General features: G+C 36.0%; 2 protein-coding genes across 2 annotated transcripts in view; both read left to right on the plus strand.

Moving 5' to 3' along the window:
* The window catches only part of limch1a (LIM and calponin homology domains 1a), a 67,209-nt gene extending 51,394 nt beyond the window's left edge, over positions 1-15,815 (plus strand). The window contains exons 24-33 of the mRNA XM_079812698.1: positions 2,348-2,373; positions 2,726-2,839; positions 4,321-4,413; positions 4,486-4,691; positions 5,699-5,793; positions 7,744-7,852; positions 8,256-8,342; positions 10,954-11,062; positions 11,375-11,477; positions 12,254-15,815. Of these exons, the coding sequence (XP_079668824.1) occupies positions 2,348-2,373; positions 2,726-2,839; positions 4,321-4,413; positions 4,486-4,691; positions 5,699-5,793; positions 7,744-7,852; positions 8,256-8,342; positions 10,954-11,062; positions 11,375-11,477; positions 12,254-12,279 (968 nt within the window). The 3' untranslated portion in view covers positions 12,280-15,815. The remainder of the gene's footprint in view (positions 1-2,347; positions 2,374-2,725; positions 2,840-4,320; positions 4,414-4,485; positions 4,692-5,698; positions 5,794-7,743; positions 7,853-8,255; positions 8,343-10,953; positions 11,063-11,374; positions 11,478-12,253) is intronic.
* A 5,894-nt stretch (positions 15,816-21,709) lies between these two features.
* On the plus strand, positions 21,710-27,356 carry exosc9 (exosome component 9). Its single transcript, XM_079811572.1, has 12 exons — positions 21,710-21,862; positions 21,981-22,075; positions 22,217-22,336; positions 22,429-22,531; positions 22,716-22,853; positions 22,949-23,031; positions 25,889-26,021; positions 26,183-26,271; positions 26,450-26,596; positions 26,814-26,932; positions 27,052-27,115; positions 27,226-27,356. The coding sequence occupies exons 1-12, from the start codon at positions 21,797-21,799 to the stop codon at positions 27,248-27,250; spliced, it is 1,182 nt and encodes a 393-aa protein (XP_079667698.1). The 5' UTR covers positions 21,710-21,796; the 3' UTR covers positions 27,251-27,356.
* Positions 27,357-27,461: the final 105 nt, after the last annotated feature.

Here is a 27,461-nt window from a genome sequence, read left to right on the forward strand (position 1 = left end):
TGCTCTTTGTCTCTTTCATTTACTGTCCATCTTTTCTGGCTGGTATCATGTGATGTGCGTGCGGGTCTGTTAGAGTCCTCACATACCTCTAGTAGCTCTAGGTTACGCTGGGAGTTCTTCGCTCCAACAGGTAAACTGATAGATGAACTAATCCCACAGGGCTTCCCTCTCCACGAACAGCAGATAACTCATCTGCATCATCTCTCGTTTGTCAACCTCCTTTAACTTCTCCTGTGGAGGTGCATTGTATAGTAAATGCTTGTCTGCTGAGGGCACTATGAGGCAATACTTTTTAAGCTGTATTTAAATGTAGAGGAAAGTGGGGTAAACAGTGCCACTTTAACTTAAATTGTCCTATAGTTAAGGACAAAGGAGACAGCTGTGAAACATATCTTATTTTACACACTACCGTTAAAAAGTTTGGAGTCAGTACGTTTAAAAAAAAATAATAATAATAATAATAATACTTTTATTCAGCAAGGACTCATTACGTTGATCAAACCTAACAGTAAGACTTTTTGTTCCAAAGAAATATATATATTTCACATAAATGCAGTTCTTTTGCAACTTTCTATTAAACAAAGAATCCTGAAAAAACATGCATCATAGTTTCCACAAAAATATTAACTTCAAGTTTTGAACATTGATAATAAGAATTTTTTTCTTGAACACCAAATCAGTATTAGAATGATTTCTGATGGATCATGTGACACTGAAGACTGGAGTAGTGATTCATCTTTGCCATCACAGGAATACATTACATTTTAAAATCAGTTATGTTATATTGTAATAATATTTCACTGATAAATAATAATACTTTAGCTGATTTTATTGGGTTTTTTAATCAAATAAATAGATGAATGCAACCGTTCTTTCAATAACATTAAAAAAAATCTTAATGACCCGAAGCTTTTGATTATTTTATTATATTATATTATATTAAATTATATTAAATTATATTATATTATATTATATTATATTATATTATATTATATTATATTATATTATATTATATTATATTATATTATATTATATTATATTATATTATATTATATTATTTATATTATATTAATTATATTATATTAATTATATTAATTATATTATACTTTATTAATTATATTGTATTTATTATATCAAAATATAATGCATGTATATTATATTGCAAATAAAAGTTATACACTGAAAATATATATATATATTTTTTTATTATTATTATTTCAGTGCTTAATAGAATTTAATTAAAGCAATTCAGCTGTAATAATATATCCCATTATTAAAAAAAAAAAAAAATTACATAAACAATATGTACAATATTATTAAAACAAAATGTATGTACACAATATTTAAAAAACAATATATATATATATATATATATATATATATATATATATATATATATATATATATATATATATATATATATATATATATATATATATATATATATATATATATATATATATAGATACTGTATATATTTAGACGTGGAAAAAATATGCTTTGACATACATTTTAGTTGACTTGTAGAATGTAGAAAATTGTAAAGATGTAGAAAATGTCATTTGATTTTGATTCACCAGTAGTATTTACTAGTATAGTCACATGACAAAAATCTTGCAGTTTCTTATTGAGGTGATTGAGTTTACCCACTCTCCCATCTTTCCCCACTCTCTCCTCAACTAAAGACCTTCCCTTCTGAACACAGAGTTGTGTGTCATTTTGTCCTCATCAGGCATCTGTAGCATGGACATATGTCAGCACTCCATGAGCATAGAATAGATTTATTTAGTCTGATCATTGTGCAGTCCTATACGCAGAAATTAATTATGTAGAATTTAGGATGATCTGTGTTATATTGCTTTTTTTGTTTCTATGTCTGTATAACAGCTCTCAGAGAATACACCTTTCTTGTTTTGGCCCCATGTATAACTGCTATTCATATCCATCTTAGGTGATACAATATTTAATCAAAGGTGGTCAGACACACATGACCACAATTTTCCATTTGTAGTGTAAAGTCACAAAATCGAAGACCTTTAAAATCATAAGTGGATACAGGAGGCGCATTTGAGGTGCTTGTAAATAATAATAATGTAATAGGTCTTGAAAGAGGACCATGAGATGGATGTCAGTATCGGATGTTAACTAGAACCATAATGCCTCAACACTTTCTGTCTCTCACTTTCTGTCTATCTCTTTGTTTGTGTCATTTTAGTGTTTTATGCTCTGTGTATCTGTGCACAAGTTTAAACTCATGTGTTGCTATCGCTTTCATTAGCGTAAGACGATATTATTGAGTGTATAATGAGTTTCTAAAGCCTCTGTTTCCCTCTTCTTTCCTCCACAGAGGGGATTGACTACTCAATTGAATGTGTAAGTACTTCAGCCGTGCCAAACTCACACCCATTCTACCAGAATCTCTCCTTTATTTCCTCTTTCTGCACCTCTTTTCAGTCTTTTTTCCCTTGTTGGTCACTCATTGTAACTAGGAATGTGCATTTTGGTCATTTTGGCTGCTAGAGTACTCAAAGTGGATTGAGGGGAGCAGATTGTGTTTAATGTGTTTTGCCGTTTCATTGCTTCTCACTGATGTTTCAGCGTCTCTGACCAACTTTCAAGTGCTCATGCGTATACCTTGTTGGAACACTGTAGGTGCACCCCTGTCTTCTTACATTCCTTTCCTTTTCTTCCTTTCGTCTTCTGTATGTGTGTGGGCATGAATCAGATTGAAACCCCAATGTTGAACCTTGCAAAAAGGGTTGATCATTGGACGTGGGATCCTAATGAAGAGCGCAGACGGCAGGAGAAATGGCAACAGGAGCAGGAACGCCTGCTGCAGGTACAATAGCCAGCTTGGGGTTTGTCTGAGAGAAGTGCGCACTTGCTGTTTTGTTGCTGCAACTTCCTGTTATAGGTGAAGATGTCAGTATTCTGGTTATGTGTTCCTGTCTATCCTTCACCTTCTCTCTAATTTATCACACTGTTTGTTGACTTCTGTAGAACCAAACTGGTATGACTTTCTTCTGTGGAATATAAAAGGACACATTTTAAAGAATGCACTGTTTTGAAAAAAAAAAATAGACAATTTAAAGAACAAATTTTGAAGAAATCCCCTGCATTTATTATGATTTCATACAAAAAGTGACACAAAAGTGACACTAAAGACTTTTACATTATTACAAATAATATATATCAAATGCTATTACTTTTAACTTTCTATTTATCAACTGCTTAAAATTCAGCTTTGTCATCACAGGAATAAATTACATTTGAATATTAACATATATTATATGTTATATATGTAATATCGTCACAGATGTGTTGCAAATAAAGTTGAAAGCAGGATCTATACGCAGCAGTAAAGATTTATTTAACATAGAACTCAAGAAACATGAAAACAGAACAACTCAACATAACGTAACAGAGAACGGACAACTGAACAAAGGAAACTGAGAACTTAAATACACAGGTAAATGAGGGAACTAAATGAACAACAAGTGAACTTAATATCAGTAACTTAGGGAACAAACTGACACACACTAGGAAACTAGGTACACTTACAATGACAGGGAAAACACGAACAGGGAAAACAGAATTAAAACTAAACCAAAACGGAGCATACAACTTTGCAAATATGTATTAAACAGTTATTTTAAATAGTAATAATATTTCACAATATTACTGTTTTTACTGCAGCCCTGGTGAGCATAAGAGACTTTTTTCAAAAACATTAAAAAAATGTTTTGCTTCTATATTTTCCTTATAAAATGTATTCCTATAAAAATAAAAAGTGGAGTAACCATCTAAAGTAAAAAGTACAATAATGATAATTAAGAACAAAAAATATTATTTTCAAAAATGTTTTCAAATATACAAGGTGAAAAAATACTAGAATTTATTGAATATCAGTATATTTAAATATCAAGCAGTTGTTTTGGAGTTCCTGGTTATACTTGATGTGCTCTTGTTATAGTGTAATTTATACAAATAAGTACTGAGTAATATTAATTAGCAACATGTAATACTATATAATTAGGGTTATAGCTGCTTGTAATTATGCCTATTTTACTGTTATTACTATAGTAAGTACCTATAATATGTGTAACAGGGATACTGTAAAATAAAGTGTTACCAATTTCTTCCATTTGACCTGAACAAAGCGTATTTACAACATTTTTATTCGTTGTTATTGCAAGGAAAAGAGCGACCAGCACATTCTTCAAAATGTCTTCTTTTTTGTTCCATGAAAGAAAGAAAGTTACACTAACTAAACTTTTGGTGTGAACTATTTCTTTAATCCCTCTTTTTCTTTCTCTGCAGGAGAAATACCAGAGAGAGCAGGAGAAATTGAAGGAGGAGTGGGAGAAAGCACAGAGAGAAGTGGAAGAGGAGGAGAGGAGACACCATGAAGAGGTGCGTCTTCCTATTGTTTTACATGACAACCAATTAGTTCTTAATGACGACTTATTAGTTCTTAATCTATAGGAGAGGCGGATACTGGAGGAAACTGTGACCCCACTGACCCCTAGCACCTCAGTTTTATCATCCAGTATCGCGACAGAGGCTCCGTCCCTCGCCCAGCCCTCAGCCCCACATGAGACTATTGTCCTCTCCTTGGCTGACTGGGACAAGAAACAGGAAATGCTGGAGAAACAGGCACAGACGAATCAGAGTAACAGACTGACACACAGGTGGAATATTTGCAAAATTCATTAGAAAACACATATACCTTTTCCACTGAAACGGTACTGATGCTGATGTTCAGCCAGGCGATCTACGAACCTCTCAGAATGGCTTGGGTTTCCACTGAGCAGAGTGATAATGTGACTATGGTTACCCGCCCGCAAAAACGTCCTAAAATCTAACGTAATTTAATTCAGTGGTCCTGTTTACACCGGATATTAAGATGCATTTTGGTCGAATCACAAGTAGACGAGGGAGATACATTTCCGTTTACACCTGGTGTCTCTTTTGTCCACTTTCAACCACTTCTGTCCTGATCTTTTTGAGGGGAGGGTCTATGGGTCTAAATGTATGCTTTTTTTCAGATCTTTCAATCTAATGGACAAAATAAGCTTGTGTAATTTACATATGAACACGCACAGAGACGACAGAAAAAACATGGAGAACATCAGCTTTTGTTTTTGCTCTTATAGCCACAAGGCCACGCTGAACACTGTGAGTGCATGTTAGAAATCAGGAATGGTGAGAGAACGTGCTTGGTACGTTTTTTGTCTTCAAGCCAAAGTTAGGTCTTCAGCAGACGAAGTTTAAATCCTGTCTGGCTAGCACGCTTCCTATAATGTTTACGCATTAAGTCAGTAGGCGGAGAGTAGGCGGTCTTTTGTGGCTGTTCGAACACATTCGACCAATGAGTGTTTACACTGTGAAAGCAATTTGGTCGAACGCGTTTTTGACTACCTCTGGAAGTGGTTGAAAGTGGACAAGCTCAAAACATTTTAGACCCTGTTTACACCTGTATTTAGCGCCAGCCGCTTCAGATCCAGTCGACCGGAATGCATCTTAATACCAGGTGTGAACAGGGCCATTTTCATTGTGCTATAATGAGCTGGCTTTGATGTACCCTGTCACTGGAAAAGGTGTTACAGAAATATACAGATTAAAAATGTTGACATCATAACTCTGCATATGGGACATGTCCAAAATGGTGTTTCAATGTTCAATATAACCTCTTTAGCCCTGATCAAGTAATCGCACCAGCTCAACAGAACGGTCAGAGGATTGAACCTCAGGAGAGCCAAACAGCTACACCACAACTACAGTTTATACAGGGTAAGACACACACTAACCTTGGGTCAATCTGGGTTACATTTTTTGAAAATCTATTTACGTAAACGTGTAAAAGTTCTTAAATGTGATGTTTGTTGGTTTCATACATTTAAATAAAAAAACTGGTTGCCCACTGAAGCTAAGCAGGGTTGAGCCAGGTCAGTTACCTGGATGCAAGCACAGTCCTTCGGATGAAATGTTAAACCAATGTCCTGACTCTCTGTGGTCCTTCGAAAAACAAAGTAGGGGTGTAACCCCAGCATCCTGACCAAATTTGCCCATTGGCCTCTGTCCATGATCATGGCCTCCTAATCATCCTCATATATTCTGGCGCAATATGGCTCTCGTCGCATTATCTTGGTGGATGCTGCACATTGGTGGTGGTTGAGGAGACCCCCTTCCATATGTAAAGCACTTTAAGTGCCAAGAAAAGCACTATATAAAATGCAACAAGTTATTATTAATTATAATTTTTTTTTTGTAAACAACCACAAGTAGTGCAGTTCATCACTTAAACAGGCTTGTGACTAACAAAGGGCATTAATGTTCCGTACAGGGCACACAAAATACAAACCTTAACGAAAAATGTTTTCAGACAAAAACGAAAATATTTATGTGCCAAAAAATGGCAGACTGCAGGAACATAATACCTCTTGTTTAACATTGTCAATTTTGTTTATATAGCCCAATATCACTAATCACAATCCAAACAACATCCATCCGTTTTGATTGAGCACCTGAAAATGTCACTTCATTTTCCTGTCATCATCTAACTCGCTCGAGTAGCTGAGGAAATGGCATTGTGGCAACTGCATAGGAATTATGGGAGTGTTCCCTAGGAAAATTGTAAAGAACACCAGGTATGTTGTGCTTGTTTGTAGGGCTGCACAATTTGGCCAAAAATGTTTTATATATATATATACATATATATATAGGCCTATCAATATAAATATCAAACAAAATAATGCATATTACTATTGTAATAACACTTTATAAATCAGTAGAAAGGTCTAAGATTTTATTATAAAATTCAATTAAATTATTATGATAAAAATCTGTGACAGTAATTTCTTAATTTTTGCTTCCAAAAAAACTCCTGTACACTTCACTACACTGGAGAAAAACGTATGGTTTCGCATATGTTTACTTCAAATTTCTTTAGAAAGAAGGATTATTTCACACAAACAAGCGGCTCTGTCTCACACACATGCAAAACTGGATCACACATGTGCTACTGCGGTAAATGTGTTTATCGCACACACCGATTTTTTCCGTAGCACATACAGCCCAGGGAGTATATACACCATAATCTTTGTTTTCAAACATAATTTTTGAGGTGAATTATAATATTTAATTATTATTTTATTTATTATTGTATCAATAATATATTTTAATTTTTATTAATAATAAGATTTCCACACCTGCACAGTGCATAATGTGGATAGGCAGAGCAAGAAAGCTTGCCCTCAGCCCATTTTTAACAAATATATTATTTAAATTATTGTTATAACATTATATTTAGCGTTATATAATTAATATTATTATATATATGTTTTATAAAATATAAATTTTTGAGTCATGAATATCAGGTGGTTTTCTTAGGGTTACTACATTTGACCTACACAAAGCTTTCTTTAAAAAATCTGATTGTTTTAAAACAAAAATGAGTGACCATCATAAAGATCTAAAGGGATCATCTATTGATTTCTTGTCACAATTTCTTCCTGGCTGCATGTTGGTTACCTCACACTACTTTTGACAAAAGAACATCTTAAACCAACATTTCAGAAATCTTTAAAAAAAAAAATTTTTTTTTAAATAATACAAATAAAAATAACCCAGACTTAGAAGCCTTACTCATTTGCCACAATAATGTTTATACATATAAATCACTATGCATATTCAATTAAACCAGCAAATTAGCTGATTCACTTTTTTTCTCTGTTATTACAGATGGCTCTTGGAGCTATAAGTCTAAAGACAGGCAAGAGGATTTAAAGAAAACTGCCTCACTTGATCGTAAACAGAGTCCACCCCAGAGCCAGACCACAGGGATGAGGAGGTGTGTATGTGTGTGTGTGGGAATGCATGCTGGCTTGCTTACACACATGTGTGCCAAAATGCTGCTTGTCTTTGCTATATGAGTGGAGGATGTTTTAAAGATCAGATCAGTATGAAGTTTTTTTTTTTTTTTTTTTGCCAAATGGAACATTTCTGCATATGACTTGCTTTCACAGTTCTGTGTCTCTATGCTTGTGTGTGTGTGTGTGTGTGTGTTTGTGTGTGTGTGTGTGTGTGTGTGTGTGTGTGTGTGTGTGTGTGTGTGTGTGTGTGTGTGTGTGTGTGTGTGTGTGTGTGTGTGTGTGTGTGTGTGTGTGTGTGTGTGTGTGTGTGTGTGTGTGTGTGTGTGTGTGTGTGTGTGTGTGTGTGTGTGTGTGTGTGTGTGTGTGTGTGGCTGATGGCAGGACTGGGTCGTGTGAAAATGTTTTAGGGACACACCCATCAAAATCACCCACACCATCACAAGACACGCCACCTCCATCACCCAGCAGGTATGAGCCTTCCCTCCAACATATACTCGATCACATGTGAGTGTGTGTGTATGTGGAGCGTTTCAGTAATAGGCTTCAAATGCATTTGTGCGCTTGAGCCAGAAATAGTGTTTGCATCGTGCTGTTGATCTGGCCTATAAGACTGAATGCATCTACTTGAAATGCAATTTTCAATTTGGTGTATGGTCACCATACTTATAAGACATAATATATGCTTTTATTTCAGAAGTTACATAATCATGCCAAGTGCTTATGTGCGCACAAGCCCAGTCGTACAGATATTATGGTAAAGCTGCGTTCACACAATATTGTAATTACCGTAATTTCGAGATGACAACAAGCAACGTTCTACTCAGAGCTGTGGGAAATATGTGTTTCTATGGCAACACTATCAACGACTCTCAATCTGCATCGGTCAGGTGGTACAAGTAGGAGCTTCCCAGCTCACAAGTTGTAATTATGAGAAATCTCTACAAGGAAGTACGAGTTGAAATCTCGTAATTACGGTAATTAGCCTATGGCATGGTGTCAACACCGTAATACAAAAAGGTCCTGTTGCATTAATGCACCAGTTAATGCATTAACTAACATTAACTAACAATGAGCAATACATTTGTTGCAGTATGTATTCATCTTTGTTTATGTTAGTTAATATAAATACAACTGCTCATTTTTAGTTCATGTTAGCTCATGTCCATTAAATAATATTAACAGATACTTTTGGTTTGAACAGTGTATTAGTAAATGTTGAAATTAAATGTTGAAACTAAGATTAATGCTTTAGAAGAATTTTTCATTGTTAGTTCATGTTAACTAATGAAACCTTATTGTAAAGCGTTACCGATATTGTATTCTATATAGTATGAATGTGTGTAGTATGAATGTAATCTGGACATACTACATTCGCCATGTTACCCTTATCACGTGACCTCCCAGCATCCATTGCGTCGCGTCACTGCCATTCACAAATCCTCTCCCGTGGCCTCATGGGATAGTGAAGTATCATAATCTTGCTAACATTTATAATTTATTTATGGCTGAAATGTTGCACGTATATGTAACAAGCAAAGTATATATCATAATATACTTTGAATAAAATTAAAACATAATGTCAGAAAGATATCAGTTCTGCTCAGAAATACCAGTAGTGATGTTGTACAACCCCAAATCAGAAAAAGTTGGGACAGTATGGAAAACGCAAAAAAAAAAAAAGAAGTGATACGTGAGAAACAAATACGTGAGAAAATTATTGAAATGTTTAAAAACAATGTTCCTCAAAGAAAGATAGGAAGAGATTTGGATATTTCACATTCAACAGTGCATAACATAATTAAAAGATTCAAGGAATCTGGAGGAATTTCAGTGAGTAAAGGACAAGGGCGCAAGCCTAAGCTGAACTCCGATCCCTCAGGCGGCACTGCATCAAGAATCGTCATTCATCTATAAGTGATATCACCACATGGGCTCAGGACTACTTTGGCAAACCTTTGTCAAGTACCACAATACGTAGTTACATCCACAAATGCCAGTTAAAACTGTACTGTGCCAAAAGGAAGCCCTATGTTAACAGTGTCCAGAAGCGCCATCGACTTCTCTGGGCTCGGAGGCATCTGAGATGGACCATCACACAGTGGAAACGTGTACTGTGGTCAGATGAATCAGTATTTCAGGTATTTTTTGGGAGGAATGGACGCCGTGTGCTCTGGACCAAAGAAGAAAAGGATCATCCAGACTGTTACCAGCAACAAGTCCAAAAGCCAGGGTCTGTCATGGTATGGGGTTGTGTCAGTGCCCTTGGCAAAGGTAACTTGCACTTCTGTGAAGGCACCATTAATGCTGAAAAGTACATAGAGATTTTGGAGCATAATATGCTGCCTTCAAGAAGACATCTTTTCCAGGGACGTCCATGCATATTTCAACAAGACAATGCAAAACCACATTCTGCACACATTACAAAGTCCTGGCTGCGGAGGAAGAGGGTACGGGTACTTGACTGGCCTGCCTGCAGTCCCGACCTGTCTCCAATAGAGAATGTGTGGCGCATTTTGAAGCGCAAAATGCGACAACGAAGACCCCGTTCTGTTGCCCACCTTAAGACTTGTTTGCAGGAAGAATGGGACAAAATTACACCTGAAACACTTCATCACTTGGTGTCTTCAGTCCCTAAACGTCTTTTAAGTGTTGTGAAAAGGAATGGCAACATTACAAAGTGATAAATGCTTTCCTGTCCCAACTTTTTTTGAAATGTGTTGCAGGTCTGAATGACAGAAAAGGATGCATATTTACAAATGACATGAAGTTGACCAGACAAAACATGAAATATTTTTTGTTCATATTGTCTGCAATGAAATACAAGTCAAAGTAAATTTAGAAATCACTTCTTTTTTTTTTTTTTTTTGCGTTTTCCATACTGTCCCAACTTTTTCTGATTTGGGGTAGTACAATTAGGACATTGTCAGGTCGCCGGAAATAGTCATCATTGTCCCAATGTGTAGTGAGCCAGCAGGGTCCTTACTGTCCTTACCAGCGCTCAAAATCATGACCTAGGGAAACTAGGGAGCTGACTGAGACGCTCCCAATAATATGTGGCTTTGTATGGCGCCCTCTGCAGGTCAGTAAGTGGAAAGAAGCTTTGCTCCAGCTGTGCACATCCATTGGGTAAAGGAGCAGCTATGATCATTGAAACCTTGGGGCTGTACTTCCATATTCAGTGTTTCAAGGTAATGCTCGTTTATGTTAGTCTCTATGTGTGTGAGTAATGTCTATGTGAAGACCTCAGATGCAAAAGCCTCTAAGTCCGTCTGACTTTTTTCTTTAAAATAAGCATTTTTTGTCAGGCTTCTATGTAGGTTTCTACCTAAGTACCGGTACTTCTGAATGGGCTGAGGCTGGGATTTAGTGGGTTTGAAGTGAAAGTATTATATGAATGTATACAATATGCAGAGAGCATTCATCTCATTTTTGACCGAAGTGGCTTTTAGAGGCTTCTGAACTCTTCATGTCTTCTTATATGCCTATCTGATGTGTTCTAGTGTGGCGTGTGTAAAGGGTTACTTGGTGACACAAGTGCTGGAACTGACGTCAGAATTCGAAATGGACTTCTTAATTGTCAAGAATGCTACATAAAATCAAGGGGTGAGTCAATGTTTTAAATGTATGATCCTAAAGGTGCAGGTTATTGTAATTGTAGTGTTTCCGTATTTTGTAAGATAAACATGTTCTATATAACATTAGCTTTTAATTCATTTAATAATTTCTTCAACTATGGGACTTCCAAATTCCTTTGAATTTGTCGATATACTGTATATGTAAATCACATAAGAGTTTTTCCTTTTCTGACAAACCACAATTCAAATTATATATTAAGGATAAACTCCTTTGCCTAATTTTATGGCTAACATTTTATGTATCCTAAATAAAACAAATAAAAATAAAAAAGTTAAATTGTTAAAGTAAAATTACATTTTATAATATAATTACAATTATAATGTAATTATAATATTTCCACACTTTTGACATAATTTGACCGTTTAAATGGAAATAATGGATAATAATTCAGTCAAGTGATAATTGAAGTTAGTAATTATTTTCTTCATACATCACATATCCCATGTTTCCTCTCAAGCTCGTCACTGACATTCTCTCCTTGGTAGTTTTTTTGTAGTAAAATTGGTGGTTGTGATGGAAACTGAGGTGCATTTAAAATTTGTGTAAATTGTTTATATAATGTATTTGTACACACACACATAAATGGATTATGATTATTTGATCTTTTTATATTATCAGAGTTTTTTAAATGTAATAATATTTTTCATATTTTAAGGTCCCTGGGTCTGGGACAAGGGTAAAACGGTACAATACATATTCAAGACAATTTTCAGGCCAGTTTTAATGCTCCTCCTTCCTTGCAGCTGCTGGCCAGCCAACAACATTGTGAGGCCTCTGTACTTCTGACAAGGAAATGGAACCGAAATCAGGTTAAACCAAGCCAGGACCAGACCCAAGAAGAACGGATTTTATGTTTATACAACATTTCCAATTATTTTCCTTACAGCACAATCAAGCATAGACATTAACGTCAAAGCTGGAATCTTGCACGCATGATGGGTTTTCCTCTGGACTTTGTTTGACTGTTTTTGTGCTTACTGAAATATGACATGATAAAGACAAGTCCATAAAATATATTACAGCGAGTCTGTTTATACTGTTAGTTTTACACTTTAGATGAAGTACTGGTGGCACTTTACCTCACAGTGGCCATGTTACATAATTTAAATAGCAATAAAGCTAGAAACATACTTTACGCAAATGCAGACTTGCATTCTTCTTTAAATGCATCAGTAACAAACCTTGGCTAATGGGCGATAGAGATAATGTGCCAGTAGCCCAAATACAACCCCATTTCCAGTAAAGTTGGGACGTTTTGTAAAATGCAATAAAATCAAGAATCTGTGATTTGTTAATTATTTTTAACCTTTATTTAAGTACAAAGAAAATATTTCCAATGATTTCACTGACCAGCTTAATTGTATTTTGTAAATATAAACTAATTTTGATTTTGATGGCTGCAACAAAAAGTTGGGACGGCGGCATGTTTTCCATTGTGTCACGCAACTCTTTTAAACTATTTGGGAATTGAGAATACTAATTGTTCCAGTTTTGCAAGTGAAATGTTTGCTAAATCTCGCCTGATATAAGACAGCTGCTCAACAGTCTGTGATTGTCATAGTCTGATTCTCCTTTACATGATGGGAAATTTTTTAGTAAGAGACAGATCTGGACTGCAGGCAGGCCAGTCAAGCACATCCACTGTATGGTGCAGAGTGTCTGGCATTTTCATGTTTTGCAGTGAAGATGTCATCTTGATGACAGTATATGTCTCTGTACAATCTCAGTATACACCATTGCACCTTCACATATGTGGAAGTGACCCATGCACTGATGCACTCCCATACCATGACAGATGTTTGCTTTTGCATCGTTTGATGATAGTCTGGATGGTCCCTTTTGTCTTTGGGACTGACAACTCAATGTCAGTTTTTCCCAAAATCAAGCTGAAACACAGACTCATCTGACCACAGCACACATTTTTAGACCATATGAGATGAGCTCGGGCCCAGAGAACTTGCCGATATCTCTGCATAAAATTGCTGTAGGGCTTTTTCCTTGTGTAACAGAGACTTGAAGCAGCAACAGACTGTGTTAAATGACAACGGTTTTCCAAAGTTCTCCCGAGCCCATGTGGCTATATTTAACACGATAGCATGATGGTTTCGCATCTAATGCCATCTGAGGGCTCGAAGGTCAGAGGTTTCCTGCCTTGCCAGGATTTCACTGGATTCTCTGAATCTTTTCACAATATTATGTATGGTAGATGGTAAAAGACCTAAATACTTTGCAATCTTGCACATGTGATTTTTTGAATTGTTTGACAATTCTCTAATGAAATTTGGCACAAAGTGATGAGCCATGACCCATTTTTGCTTGCAAAGGCATAGCCTTTGGCGGATGGCACTATTATTGTGAACTGTTTCAAAACAGCTTAACTTGGATATTCTATAACCTTTCAATTTTATTTTGCTTCTGCCCCAACTTTTTTGGAGTGTGTTGCAGCCATCAAAACCAATATTTGTTTATATTTACAAAATACAATTCCCAACTTTCCTGGAAATGAGGTTATAAAATTCAAGTAGCCAACTGTAAATATAAGACTTTTTCTCTGCCTTTCTCAAAACTGACTAGAAGCCAATGGGTCAAGGCATACCACCCCATTCTGGAAGAAAAAAAAACCCTCTTTTGCCATTGATGGCCATTTAAAAGTAGCAGTGTACTGTATTCTGACAAAACAAGCAACTTATAAATGGAAGATATTTCATTTTGGTTTTTAATGTCACAGTGTACTAGTAAGTGTGTGTAGCTAGAAGCGCCTGCATTCACGTACGACATGGAATTAAAAAACTTCCACAAACTAACTTTTACTTATACTCTGTAACATGGGCACTGTAATGTAGAGTGTGACCAAATCCATTTCTATTGTGAGGTAGCACAAACGTCCAGTTTTCATCCAAGAAAATTTTGCATCTGTTATTTTATTAATAATAGAAAATCTCAGTTTTTGTAAAGGTCTTGCAGGTCTCTCACATTATTAATAAATCTTACTAACAGACAAACGCATGATGTGCGACTCTTAGGCCTATAGCTGATTTGTCCTGATGCCTTAACTGACAACATGAAATGAATAGTGATAAAATTGTCCATTACCTTTATTTATGGTCCGTTTGAAAAAAACATGTCTTCATGAACTGGAGTGGATTTGATTTAAATGTTCTATTCCTTCCTCCATTTTGCATTGCCTGTTTTATCTTGTTTGATAAGTGAGGGGTTTGATACTTTATTTGTGCAGTATTGTTTAACAACCCATGTAGACAGCATGTTGCTAGCAGGTAGATCTTACTTTTCCATTCGATTACTTTTCCAACTTTATGTTATTGATATTTACGTTTTGCTCTGCATTTGAATGGTAAGAAAATTGCATGATCCCAGAGACTTTACTTGGGGACGCTTTACATTACAATGTCAATGTTACGCACACATTACATGCTCCTTAAATTGAATTACTAAAGTAATAACATTAACAGTGTGCTCTACATGTAATAACTTAAGCACTGTAATGTAAAGTGTAACCCTTTTTTAGCTTTTAAAACTATTCTGTTAAAATCAGTTTTATGTGTTCTGTTGCCTTTCTCTCTTCTGCAATGTTGTGCCTTAGAAAATGTGCTCCTAGATAATGTCTAGTGTCGGCCACCCTTGCATCCAAAGCTTCAAGTTACCAATGTGTATTGGTGAGAGTATTATGCATATGCACTGAGCACTCTGCTTTTACCCTTGTACTTTATTCAAACACTCTATGAATGTGCGAGCAAGAGATTTAAAAATGAAAAGCACACCCTTTGTACGCTTTTCAGACATTTCATGTGCATTTAGAAATGTAAAATTGTTAAATATCCATATTTATATTTATCTAAATCAACTGGAAAGAATTTCATATTCAGTGGAATCCTAATGTCATCGAAGTATCAAATACAACGACAGATTATATTCAGCAAAAATAGCATATAATTCCTGCCTTTATAACTTCTGCTTTTGCTTTCTGTTAATATTTGAAATTTTATTAAAAGACATCATCATTTAGATCCGGGGGTTTTGACTGTTGCTTTCTGTATCATTTGTTTTATTTTGTGACATTGTAAGAATATGAACTGCAACAAAAGTAAGGCAATAATAACTGGAAAGATTAGCCAAGGATGAGTGAGATGTGTGTGACAAATACCTTCATATTCTGTATTTATTATACCCTTTTAAAAATGAGCGATATAAGACGACCTACAAGACGCTGAAATGCAATGGCTTTTATAGCAAGTGTATGTTTTTAAATAAACTATAATAAACTATTTTAAATGCAGTTGCATTCGCCCCACTTTGTGTTTGTGACTGTAGGAGACTGAATAATGATGTGCTCTTTTGTAATCGCATTCTTTGATATGTAATTTGAAGTGGAAAATGCAGTTTTTGTCTCAAAATATTAGCTGCTAGTCTACATATTATAAATCACTGGAGCAAAACTCTCTCTATTAGAACAAACCAATTGTGGAAGTATTTTTTTTTAGCCATGATCTTGATAGCACATCAGGACAGAAGTTATTTATTTTTTTACCTTCATTTAACAAGTTGAAACAACAAATGTTGTTAAGTCAACTTAAAGAGAGAAGTTCAGCACTCAAGGTTTAAAATTGTGAGTTGAAATTACTTCTACTTTTAACTTTAACTTAAAAATTTAAGGCAGCAACTGAACTTAAAGGGATAGTTCACCCACAAATGAAAATTATCCCATAATTTATTCACCCTCAAGCCATCCTAGGTGTTTTTGACATTTTTCTTTCAGATGAATACAATTGGAGTTATATTACAAAATGTCCTGGTTAATCCAAGCAGTAAATGGCAGTCCAAAATTTGAAGTCCAAAAAAATTGCATCCATCCATTAGTAAAGGTGGTGTAAATCATGGGGTAATTTTCCTTTTTGGGTGAAATATACCTTTAAGTTTTTAAGTTGAAATAGGTAGACATTTTTACAGTGAATCAGTCAAAGATTACAGTATGTGGAATGATTTTCCTGTCCAACTGCATGAATTCAATGCAACGCAAAAAGAAACATGTCTCTCATATGTGTACAAACTCCTTTTTTTAGCATTACTGATCATCAAAGAATACACATGACCTCTTACATGAGATCCTAACAGATAAATAACATAAATAATGTATAGAAAATGGCACTAACTGAGATCTAACCAGTGATTTGAAATGGCACATATTGTCTTTTACTGCTCAACGCATGCACGTAATAAAGTTGCACAGTGATGGTGACCGCTTGACCTCTGTGCTTCAAGAGAAGTCACGCCTAACAAGGGCAGTTCTTCTGGAGCTTGGCCCTCTCTGAGACTGCTGGTGTCCTGTTTCTGCTCTTCGGTTAGGGTAAGAGTGGGCTGTGTGCTGTCTGGGTCAGGAACTGTCATTGTTTTGGAGCTGTCATGAGAAGAAGAACTGCGCACTTTGGATGACGACTCGATCCATTTGGCAGCGCGCTCCTGTTTACGAAATTTAGCTCGTCTGTTCTGGAACCAGACCTGAATAAAATACAGTAAAACAATAAAATAAATAACCTTTTTTAATACATATACTTTAAATTCACCTGACCTACTGAAGCCTTATAAAGCTTAAAGTAGGTTATACATGTATTTAGGGGTTCAGAATTGTATTCCTTTCAGCATAATTTGTGTTTTGAGGACAACTATAGAACACTTTGTCAGAATTTGTATATAAGTTTTTTTTTTTTTACCTTTAGGGATACAACCGCTTTTGCAGTAGGCCCTTAAAAGGACATGTATACTTTTTTTTTTACCCCTAAAAGGTGTATATTAATACATCAGAGTAGCAATATGAACCTTTGAACATATGAACCTTTTAGGGATAGAAAAAGGTTCAAAGATATCCATTTAAGGGTACTGCCCAGTGACAAGCTGTCGAACCCCTAAAGGTACAATTTGTACACGTTTTTTTTCTGACAGTGTACTACAATAGGCCTATACACAACCAACAACACTATATATTTATGATAAATAAAGGTTGGTAATATATTAATACAGCTGAACATGTTGAACAAATAAATATATAGTAGGCCTAAACCCCTTTCAGACTTATAGCCTGCTTATTGCCACTGTTCTCTCAGTGGTGCTACTTTTGTTTATAATCGGTTGTACGACTATAAAGGGGTTCTTAAAGTCTCTGATCCCAAACGGAACGTAAGATAAGAACAGAAGAACATATACCTGAACTCGAGCTTCAGTAAGGTGGATCTCCTGCGCGAGCTCTTCTCGCGTGTAGATGTCTGGGTACTGAGTCTGTGAGAACACGCGCTCGAGCGCTTTCAGCTGCGCGCTGGTGAAGATGGTGCGGACGCGTCTTTGTTTGCGTCTCTCCGGGAGGCTTCGGTCATAACTCAAAAGATTGTGATGAACTGGAAATTAAATGAAAGTTTAATTGAACAGAAAAATAAATGTTTTACAATTACTAAAAGTTTGTGGTCGGTAAGATTTTTTTTTATACTTTTTTGGAAAAAAGTATCTTATGCTTGCTCACCAATGCTGCATTAGCTAGCCTACATAAAAAAATACTAAAAATACTTAATTTATTTATGAGGTGGCAAATACATTTGTGTAACGATGCAAAATCTTTAATGTATGCATGCTTAATTGCTAAATGAAATAATTTATTTATTTAAAAAACAAACAAAAAAACACACAAAAAAACCTTACTAACCCCAGACTTTTGAACGGATAAGTATTAATTCTACACTCTAAAAAAAAAAGGTTTTATATGGCACCAAAAATGATTCTAAGCTCGTAATCATAGGGGAACCTTTTTTAGTGCTATACCAATTTTGGTGCTTCAGTGGTTCTTCAGCGGTTCTTCAGAGGTGCTATATAGCACCTTAGACAAAGAACCGATGAAGAACCTCTGAAGCACCAAAATCGGTGCTATATAGCACTAAAAAAGGTTCCCCTATTACGAGCCAAGAACCATTTTTGGTGCCCTATAGAACCTTTTTTTAGGGTGTAGGCTATAGGTTTTTTTCCCTTTCTTTTTGTAGTTAAAGGAGTTTCAGATCAAGTTTTAAATCTAAGTCAATTGTAAATAATTACACCCTTAATTAATGTATTATAAAAATGATTAAAGCATATACCAACCTGTTATGTAGTGTGAGGGTTGATGAGAACCGGGCGCAATGAAATGGCAACTGGTTGAGTTACCCAAATTGCACCTGTTATACTGAAAACTGAAGGGCTGACTGCAGGAGCTGAACTCCGTGGAGCGGCTAGAAGTTCGACCAGTGTCCATCCCAGGCTCGTATGCAGTAGGCGTTAGGTAGCTGTACTCCATCACAAGAATTGCAGTAGGCCTACTCGCAAAGTCTCTCTGGTGCTGTCCTCTGAACTGTTCGAGAGGGCTCTGTGGCTTTTATTAGCCCCGAAGTTCAGCTGATTAAGTCGGGTACTGACACGTGGCGGTGGGTCTCATTGTATTATGCTTTTGACATGTCTCTCCATCATCTCTGCCTCCACCTGCATAATATCATTCAACGGAATAATGATCCATTGTAGCCTCTAACAACTAGGCCTATATATGTTGCATAAGCCTACACAATTTTGCTACATTTTGTATGAGTAAAAAGTAAAAAATCACATCTCTGTCGTTTCCCATTACCTACCACATTGTGTGAATAATAATAACCTGTGCGTGTTTCTATACACAATATTGGTATTACATTTTTTGTTTTTTTCATACAACAATGCATAGCCTTCTTACACACATTGCATGTTTAGAATTACAATAGAACTAAGAATAACGCGGTTGTAAGCTGTTTCAGAACAGACTAATAAACATTAAATAGCCTACACGTTTTGCATTTTTATTGCATGCAGATAATAGGAATGCTTGTATAGCTAAACCCTGGTAAAAATATGCTGCAACTTGTCATAACGGTCATAACCAAACATTTTGCTGCAAGTTTCTTGTAGGCTTTGTAGGCCTATAGCTATTCACGTTTATTTGATTTTACTTAGTTTGAACCTTGCACGACATTTGACATGAACTAGGTCAATAGTTATTGTGTGGTGTAAGTTTATATGTAGGTGGAAAAGAGAGACAGGAGATGATAGAGTGGGGTTTGATGCAAATATCCACGCGTCTTTGTGTTGAACAAGCCATAGCTGTCAACCCTCCCGTTTTTTCCGGGTTTCTCACGTATTTTAGCTCTTTTCCCGCTGTCTTCCCGTTTTAGTATTTTCCCATAAAATATCCCGTATTTTTACGTTCTGATTGTGTTAACTCAGAACACGCAACTATCTGGTTTAGTGCCAGAAGACGCGAATGAGAAGTCGCGCGCACTGTGAGAACATTTTCCGTGCACTCATCCGAGAGCGCGCACACGTCTCTCAGCGCGCAAATATTGAGTTCTCTTTCAAGTCTTGCTATTGAACGGACAAACTCACGCAAAAAGTATGTCAACATATTGATGAGTATTCTAGCAGACATAGTCTGTATATGGCTTAAGTAAGCTTTATACAGTCCAGAAAAGACGACGCATATCCGAGGTCTTAAAGGGGCAGTAGCCTTTACTGCTGTCTGTTTAATGTCAAACAAAAGACAAGGGCATCACTCACTGCTCTTGATTGAATAACTTTTGTAAATTTAATAGGATTAATCTTTAATTTATACAGTCATATATGCAATGTTATTTTACATTTGATCAATTTCTGTACCTGAAAACTAATGTTAGACGTACCTGAAAAACCTGAAAAGCATAGTTTATTTTATTAGTATCTTTGCTCAATAGTATTTATTTGTGCTGCTGCTTGTATTTAAATGATTTGTTCTTATTATTTTCATTTTTTTTATTTGACAGTAGTCCTTTTTTCCCTGAACATAGCAAATACTGAACCGTACCGAAACGGTGAACCTTAAACCATGATACAAACCGAACCGTGAGCAATCTGTACCGTTACACCCCTAGCGTAACGTATGATAAAATGACTGAAAAAAGGTTGGGAAACACTGGCTTAGGCTACTATCGAAGAAGAAGAAGACAGTTGCAGCCGCGGGCGGGAGGAAGAGGGAAAAAGTAGCGGGAAGTAAACTTCAAGGAGAGTATAGATGAGTGTGATGTGCAATGATGGATCAGGACGCTGACGGCCAAAATCAAAATATTTTGTGTAGTTATAAACTCTTTAGACTCTTTTTTTTTAAGTTTGTAGGTAAGAATCGTGTAAAAAAATCCCTTATTTTGTGGATGGATTCCGGGAAATCTCCCTTATTTTCAATGTTCAATGTTGACAGCTATGGAACAAGCGGGTCTCACGTTGAGCTGCTCAAAGGATTGGCGAGTGTGCAGCCCATCCATCATAACGTTATGAGAGCAACAGTCTTACACAAGAGCACCAGCTGAACGATATTATAAACGCTGCCATGATTAGTCGTGTTCGGCTGGTACCATTAACGGTGTTTTTAAAAGGGACATCTGCGTACATGTGAATTTGCCACAGGCACATTCGGGCTTAACAATAGCTTTCCAATGATATCAAATGATAAATCACATTATTTTGTGGATTATGTCCCATCAAACGACTCAAATTGTTGCACTGAAAGGGGGACTGGTTAATAAATCAGTCTAATTTTTAATAAACGCTTAATTTCTTAATAAATCATTTTTTAACGAAGCCTCGTGCTTCGTTACAATCTATTGGTTACAAGACATAGCCTGTAATATCGCTGTTCACAATCGTTTTACTTTAGGATAGGCTATAGATAAGAAATATGCCTATTAATAGGCCTACTATAAAGGCAATTGCATACAAAAATTCAGAATAAGCTACTGAATTTCTCACGCTCACAAAAAAATTACAAGATATTCGAAATATAATAATTCAAAATTATTTTTTTTGAAAATGTATTAAATATCTTACTAAGAATATACAAATCTTCTTTATGTTGGCTACAAAACTCGATCTTTCTCCATTTAACTAATCAATTCTGCATCCATATAATTTTCTGTGGTGAATTGAGTTGACTTGAGTTGTTTTTTCGTTGTTGTTGTTGTTTTTTTGTTTTTGTTTTGCTTTTGTTGGAACAGGACATTACAAACAAATTGATCGACTGTGTTTTATGTTTTATCAAATCTAATAAAGCTGAGCAGTCGTTCGTTCACCAAGCTCATCTAATGCATACGCAAATACCGTGCGACAATGGTCTACTTACGTCATAACATTGCGCATGCTTTACACTGAAAGAAGCGTGTGAGAGGTGGATCGAGTTGTTTATGTGATATATTCAAGCTTTCAAAATGAGGGATACTCCGCTGTCAAACTGCGAGAGGCTTTTTCTTCTTAAAGCTATAGAAGAGAAAAAAGTAAGTTGCAATATATTTTTGATGTAGTAATGAAATGTTGTGATAATTGGCATTCTTCAACTCAAATCTTTAGCTGACTAACGTTAGTTGAACAATATTTCTGTTTTCTGTAACTTAGCGCTTAGATGGGAGACAGACGTATGATTACCGGAATATTAAAATCACTTTTGGAACCGATTATGGCTGCTGCATCGTAGAGCTTGGAAAAACAAGGTATCAGTTATAGTAGCTTTAAGAGTTAACGTTACACTGCTTACAAACCACCGATTCTGAAGGCACAACAAACAATCTCTTGTTTACACTTGGGTGGGTACTTCCTCGAAAATCCCATTTTTAACATGTTTTTCCTTTTAGGGTGTTGTGTCAGGTATCTTGTGAGTTGGTACCTCCAAAAGATTCCCGTCCCACAGAAGGCATCATGTTTTTAAATTTGGAATTGTCTCCCATGGCATCACCAGCCTTTGAGCCCAACAGGTTCGTACTCACTCACACACAATCATGTAAATGATTCTCTTGTGTGTCTTCCTACCTCCTAACCCCTGTGTGTTTCTGTGTGGGTTCTATAGGCAGTCCGAGTTGTTGGTGTTGTTAAACAGACAGCTTGAGAGGTGTCTAAGGAATTCTAAATGTATAGACATGGAGTCTCTATGTGTAGTTTCAGGAGAAAAGGTGATATACATACCTGCCATATGATAACATATGATATATATATACACTTTTATTTGGCAGGGATGCATTAAATTGATAAAAAATGAAATTCTATTAAATGTTCTTTTGCATAATTTCTTATTCCCATAGTAAAATGTGCAACATTAAAATGTCCCTTCACTCATCGTACTTCTGTTTTCGACAGGTTTGGCAGATACGGGTTGATGTCCATGTGTTAAATCATGATGGAAACTTGATGGATGCAGCAAGCATTGCTGCCATTTCTGCCCTCTCACAGTTTAGGCGGCCAGACGTTGCTATTCAGGGACGAGATGTTACTGTGGTGAGTTCTGAAATCCCTGAATATATGCATTTGGCAAGTGACATCTTTTGTGAATTATTATTTTTTTTTTTTGTCTGTGTGTGTGTTTTGAGCAGTTTAGTCCAGAGGAGAGAGATCCGATTCCTCTGAGTATTTATCACATGCCCATATGTGTCAGCTTTGCTTTCTTCCTGCAGGGGTAAGAAACATCACACGCACACAATCTCTTAAAACAATCTCTTAACTGATCTGATTTTGCAGGCAATTAGGATAATGAAGAAGTTTGTTTCTGCCACAGAATAAAAAAAAAATGTAAAAGAAAATTTAGTTTTTGTCTCTCAACTGAGAGAAAAAGCCAGAATTGTGAGATGTTAACTTGCAATCCCAATTATGAGGGGAAAAAATGAGATTATAACATGCAATTGCAAGTTTATATCTTAAAGGGTGGGTGAAACACTCAGTTTCAGTCAATCTCATGTCAATCTTGAGTGCCTATAGAGTAGTATTGCATCCTTCATATCTCTGAAAAATCTTTAGTTTTATTATATTTTTAAAAGAAAGATAGGCTGTACTGAGTCTTTCCGGAAAAAACAGAGAGGCTGGGGGCGTATCGTGTGGGCGGAGCTAAAGAATCACGAGTGTGCGCAGCTATTGCGTTGAGAGGTGTGGTCATATTTTGGCTTTTACAAAAGTCCTGAGGGAAACTTAATCCAAGATGATCACCCTGTCTGCAGAACATGCCAGAAGAAAGTCGCTGTAGTAGGGGGAACACTTCAAAACTACGAACGCAAGGCAAGTGGACTTTGACCTCAATACCAAAACTATGTCTGGGAAATAATAACGTGAAGCGAACAAACAAATTCAGACAAGACTAGGGTGACATTTAATGGATAATAATCAGGGCTTGACATTAACAACTGCCATTTGCGGGTGTAACGTTATTTCGGCTGCACACTAGCCACTCTGACTGTTGAACTTATTATAGTATTCTCAAAAGCCAGCTGTTATAATCGCGTTGCGCATTATAACCACTTACACGTGTTTATATTGAGTTTATGAATGCAATGTCTCATATTCAGAGGCGTTCAGATTAGCCAGAGTTTTGTTCAGGGCGCGCACCGCTCTCACTCACTGAAATCTACACTCAAAGCAGAGATAATTGTGGGATGTATGGAGGATATTCACTCATCATACAGGGGTTGACTGTTTTTGTTCTATTTCAGCAGCGAAAATAGTAAAAAAAAAAAAAACACAGTACAACCACAGCGCATCTGATATGGCATAACGCTGGCGAATTTAGGGACTGTCTCTAAAGTTACATATAACATTGGTAACGTTATACACGTTTCAAACTTCAATAGCATTTGAAGAGAATGACAGTCATAAAACTGACTATAAAGTGTTCATCTAGGTGTCAGGTATGATTCACACATTTTGATATTTAATAAAATAAACTGTCAAATCATATGAAAATATGGATATGCATTATTTCACTAGGAGACTGTTTGGGCTCTTACACAAAACATGCTAGATTTAAATGCATCATTGCTGAACACTGATGAGAATATTGCTTGAGAATATATTTACAGAGATAATATAAGAGATTATATGTATGCCAAATTATTATTATTTATGAGTTATGCATTGCTATTGACGACGGCCATTATAAGGAAGGCAATCCCACAGAATTGAATCTAGCTTAAAAAAGTGCATAGAGCTACTTTAGTTATTTGTTGTTTGTGGATTTTCAAATATAAAACTTGTTGAAATGTTTTAAGTGTGTGCATCTGTTCTTTTTGAACACTTTCATCTCATTTGAACAAAACCGTGATAATATTGATAACCGCGATAATTTGGGTCATTATAATCGTGATGTGAAATTTCCATACGTTTCATCCCTACCTACAACCAATCAGAGCAATGGAGCGACGCATAACGTTAGTTGTCAAATGTCAACAGAACTCAACTGCACTGTGTTGCCAAGTCCGTGGGTTGAAGCGACCCCAATTATGGTATGTGATATACAGACCCAGGAATGCGAATTTTAGCAGGCAGCTCTGCCAAAATAACACATATTTTACCCCCCAAATGCCTTTTTTTCCCCAGAGAACCCCCCCGAAAGCTATTGGGCTTGTTTTTGGCTAGTTTTGAGTAGCAATTGGGCGGGTTTTGTTGTAAAAACTTGGCAACCCTGTCTGCCCGCACACTGGAATAAGTAACGTTAGAAGAAAAAGATGAGTGTAAACGATCTTTGCCAGTGTTGTAAAAAAAGAATTTAAGGATACACAGAGTACTTACCAACATGATCATCATTTCTGAGAGAAATAGTAAAGGTGAATGCATATTCGAACAAGTTCTCTTCTCCGTTTAGGATTAGAACAAATTCAACCCAAGCGCCTTTGATGACGTGGATGATTACGTTACTGTTTATCATCTGTCCATCAACATCTAAAGCCCGCCCTAACAATTTCATTTGTCCGAACAGTTTATGTTCGGGCATAATTACTTCTCTATGGATCAAGTCCAGACCGAACTGCCCAAGTTAAAATGTTGAGGGCGGGGCTAAGTTCGGATGGCATCCAGGCTAGTCACTTTGGCCCATACTCGGAAAAAATAAAATTTTGAAACTTATGAGAAACCGGAAGGAGTATTTTTGGCACAGAAATACTCTATCAAACGTCCAACTTTTTTTTGGAAACTTTGTCCATGTTAAGCATGGGAAGTCTTTCACAGTGTAAAAAGCTCACTATGCATGAAACAGCATTTCCCTTAACTGAGTTTATATCTCACAATTCTGACTTTTTCTTTCACAATTGTGAGTTTATACCACTCAATTCTGAGAAGAAAAAAAAAATCTGAATTCTCGCAATTACCTTTTTTTTGTGTCAGTGGCAGAAACAAGCTTCCATAGAATACACTGCAATTGACTTTTTTGCGAATGCTACTATGTACTGAACTCTATTCATGCTGTTCCTTACAGTAATTGCTAAGTTTTCAGTTGAGATGGGAGAAATAATTTTTCTACAATCTTTGATTACTTATTATTCCTTCCTTAGCTCTTATTTGCTGGTTGACCCTTGTGAACGAGAAGAGCGAGTGAAGGATGGATTGTTGGTGATAGCCATGAACAAACATCAGGAGATCTGCTCCATTCAGTCCAGTGGAGGGATCATGCTTCTGAAAGACCAGGTAAGAGTGTGTGGTAGTTATCATTTCTTTAGTCTAATTTGACTTCTTTTAGGTTATTTCATTGATTTATCACATAATGAACTTTAAAAACTGTTTTTCACTATTAATCTGTGCATTTTTATGCAGTGTAGTACAGTAATAACCATTTTGTTTTCCTGCAGGTTTTAAGATGCAGCAAAATAGCAAGCGTAAAAGTTTCTGAAATTACAGCACTCATCAACAAAGCCTTAGAGAATGACAAAAAAATCCGGTATGTGTGTAGTTTAAGATTTTTTTTTTTTTTATTAAATGTAAATATTAATTGATCTTAAATTCATGCAAGGACTTTCATCACTCGTTGTGTCATATTAGCAAATATAAAGAAATGGAATAATTCACATTTATATTAAATTACTCATTAATTTTTTATCCTCGTTTTTTTTTTTTAGAAAGGAGGGTGGAAAGTTTGGCTTTGCTGAGTCCATGCCCAAAGAGCGAATCACAACCCTTAAGAGAGACAAAGCCCCCGTGGAGATGACAGATGTCAAAGAGACAGCCAATGACATTGTGAACAGAACAGAAACAACCACAGAAGCGTATCTGAATGCATACAGCATGGGGGCATGTGGAATAGCCAGTTTTAGAAGAACTCATGTTGATTGAGAATGTTTTAATATCTGGTTTAGGAATGCAGAAAAAGCAGAGTGATGGTTTGACATCTAATTGGAGAAGCATGACATATAAAAGGAATATTGTATTGCTGTGCCAGGTAAATTATTTTACCCAAATATTACTCCTTAACCCCAGAGCCAGCGTTCCCTCTCCTGTTCTTCTTGCTACGGGAACTGCACAGGTAGGTGAGGGCATTGTGAACTCATGGGGACTTGATGAGGATGAAGAGAATGAACCTCAGACAGAGGACAGAAAAACAGGTACATTGTGTGTGAGACTTATGTGTTTTTTGTGCTATAGAGTTAATAAACACACTTCACATGTTTGTTCTACAATCTGAAAAGAAATTGTCTGCCCAAAAATGTGTGTGTGCCTGCAGATGAAGTGATGGTTATCTCGGACAGTGAAGAGGAGGAAGTTGTCATTCTTAACGAAGAAGCCCAGTGAGTAAAGTCAATAAATCTGTTCTCTTACTTCACTCATAAAAATACAACATGCACACATAATGCATACCCCAATACAGTGTGATATAACCAAATATACTTTTTAAAAGGAAATCCAAGAAGAATAAAAAATGAACTTCAGAACTGCAGAGGAAAGAGATGATCATATAGAAGACGCCCATACCACTGGACACTATTTGATATTTTTTTTGTATTACAAAATAAAATGTGAAAATATGGAGTTGTTTTGTTTTTGAGTTATTTAACTGAAATTAAAACATACCAATAAAACTACCAGCCATGCTAATGAACGGAATACATGTTTGAATTTGAGATTTTTAAGTTC

Source organism: Gobio gobio (genome assembly GCF_949357685.1).
Source record: "Gobio gobio genome assembly, chromosome: 3".
NCBI lineage: Eukaryota > Metazoa > Chordata > Actinopteri > Cypriniformes > Gobionidae > Gobio > Gobio gobio.

Coding starts and splice junctions, on each gene's coding strand:
- exosc9 (XM_079811572.1), top strand. CDS start 21,797: ATGAGGGATACTCCGCTGTCAAACTGCGAGAGGCTTTTTCTTCTTAAA. Junction 22,532..22,715: donor GTGTAGTTTCAGGAGAAAAG/GTGATATACATA, acceptor TGTTTTCGACAG/GTTTGGCAGATACGGGTTGA. Junction 23,032..25,888: donor TTTGCTTTCTTCCTGCAGGG/GTAAGAAACATC, acceptor TTCCTTCCTTAG/CTCTTATTTGCTGGTTGACC.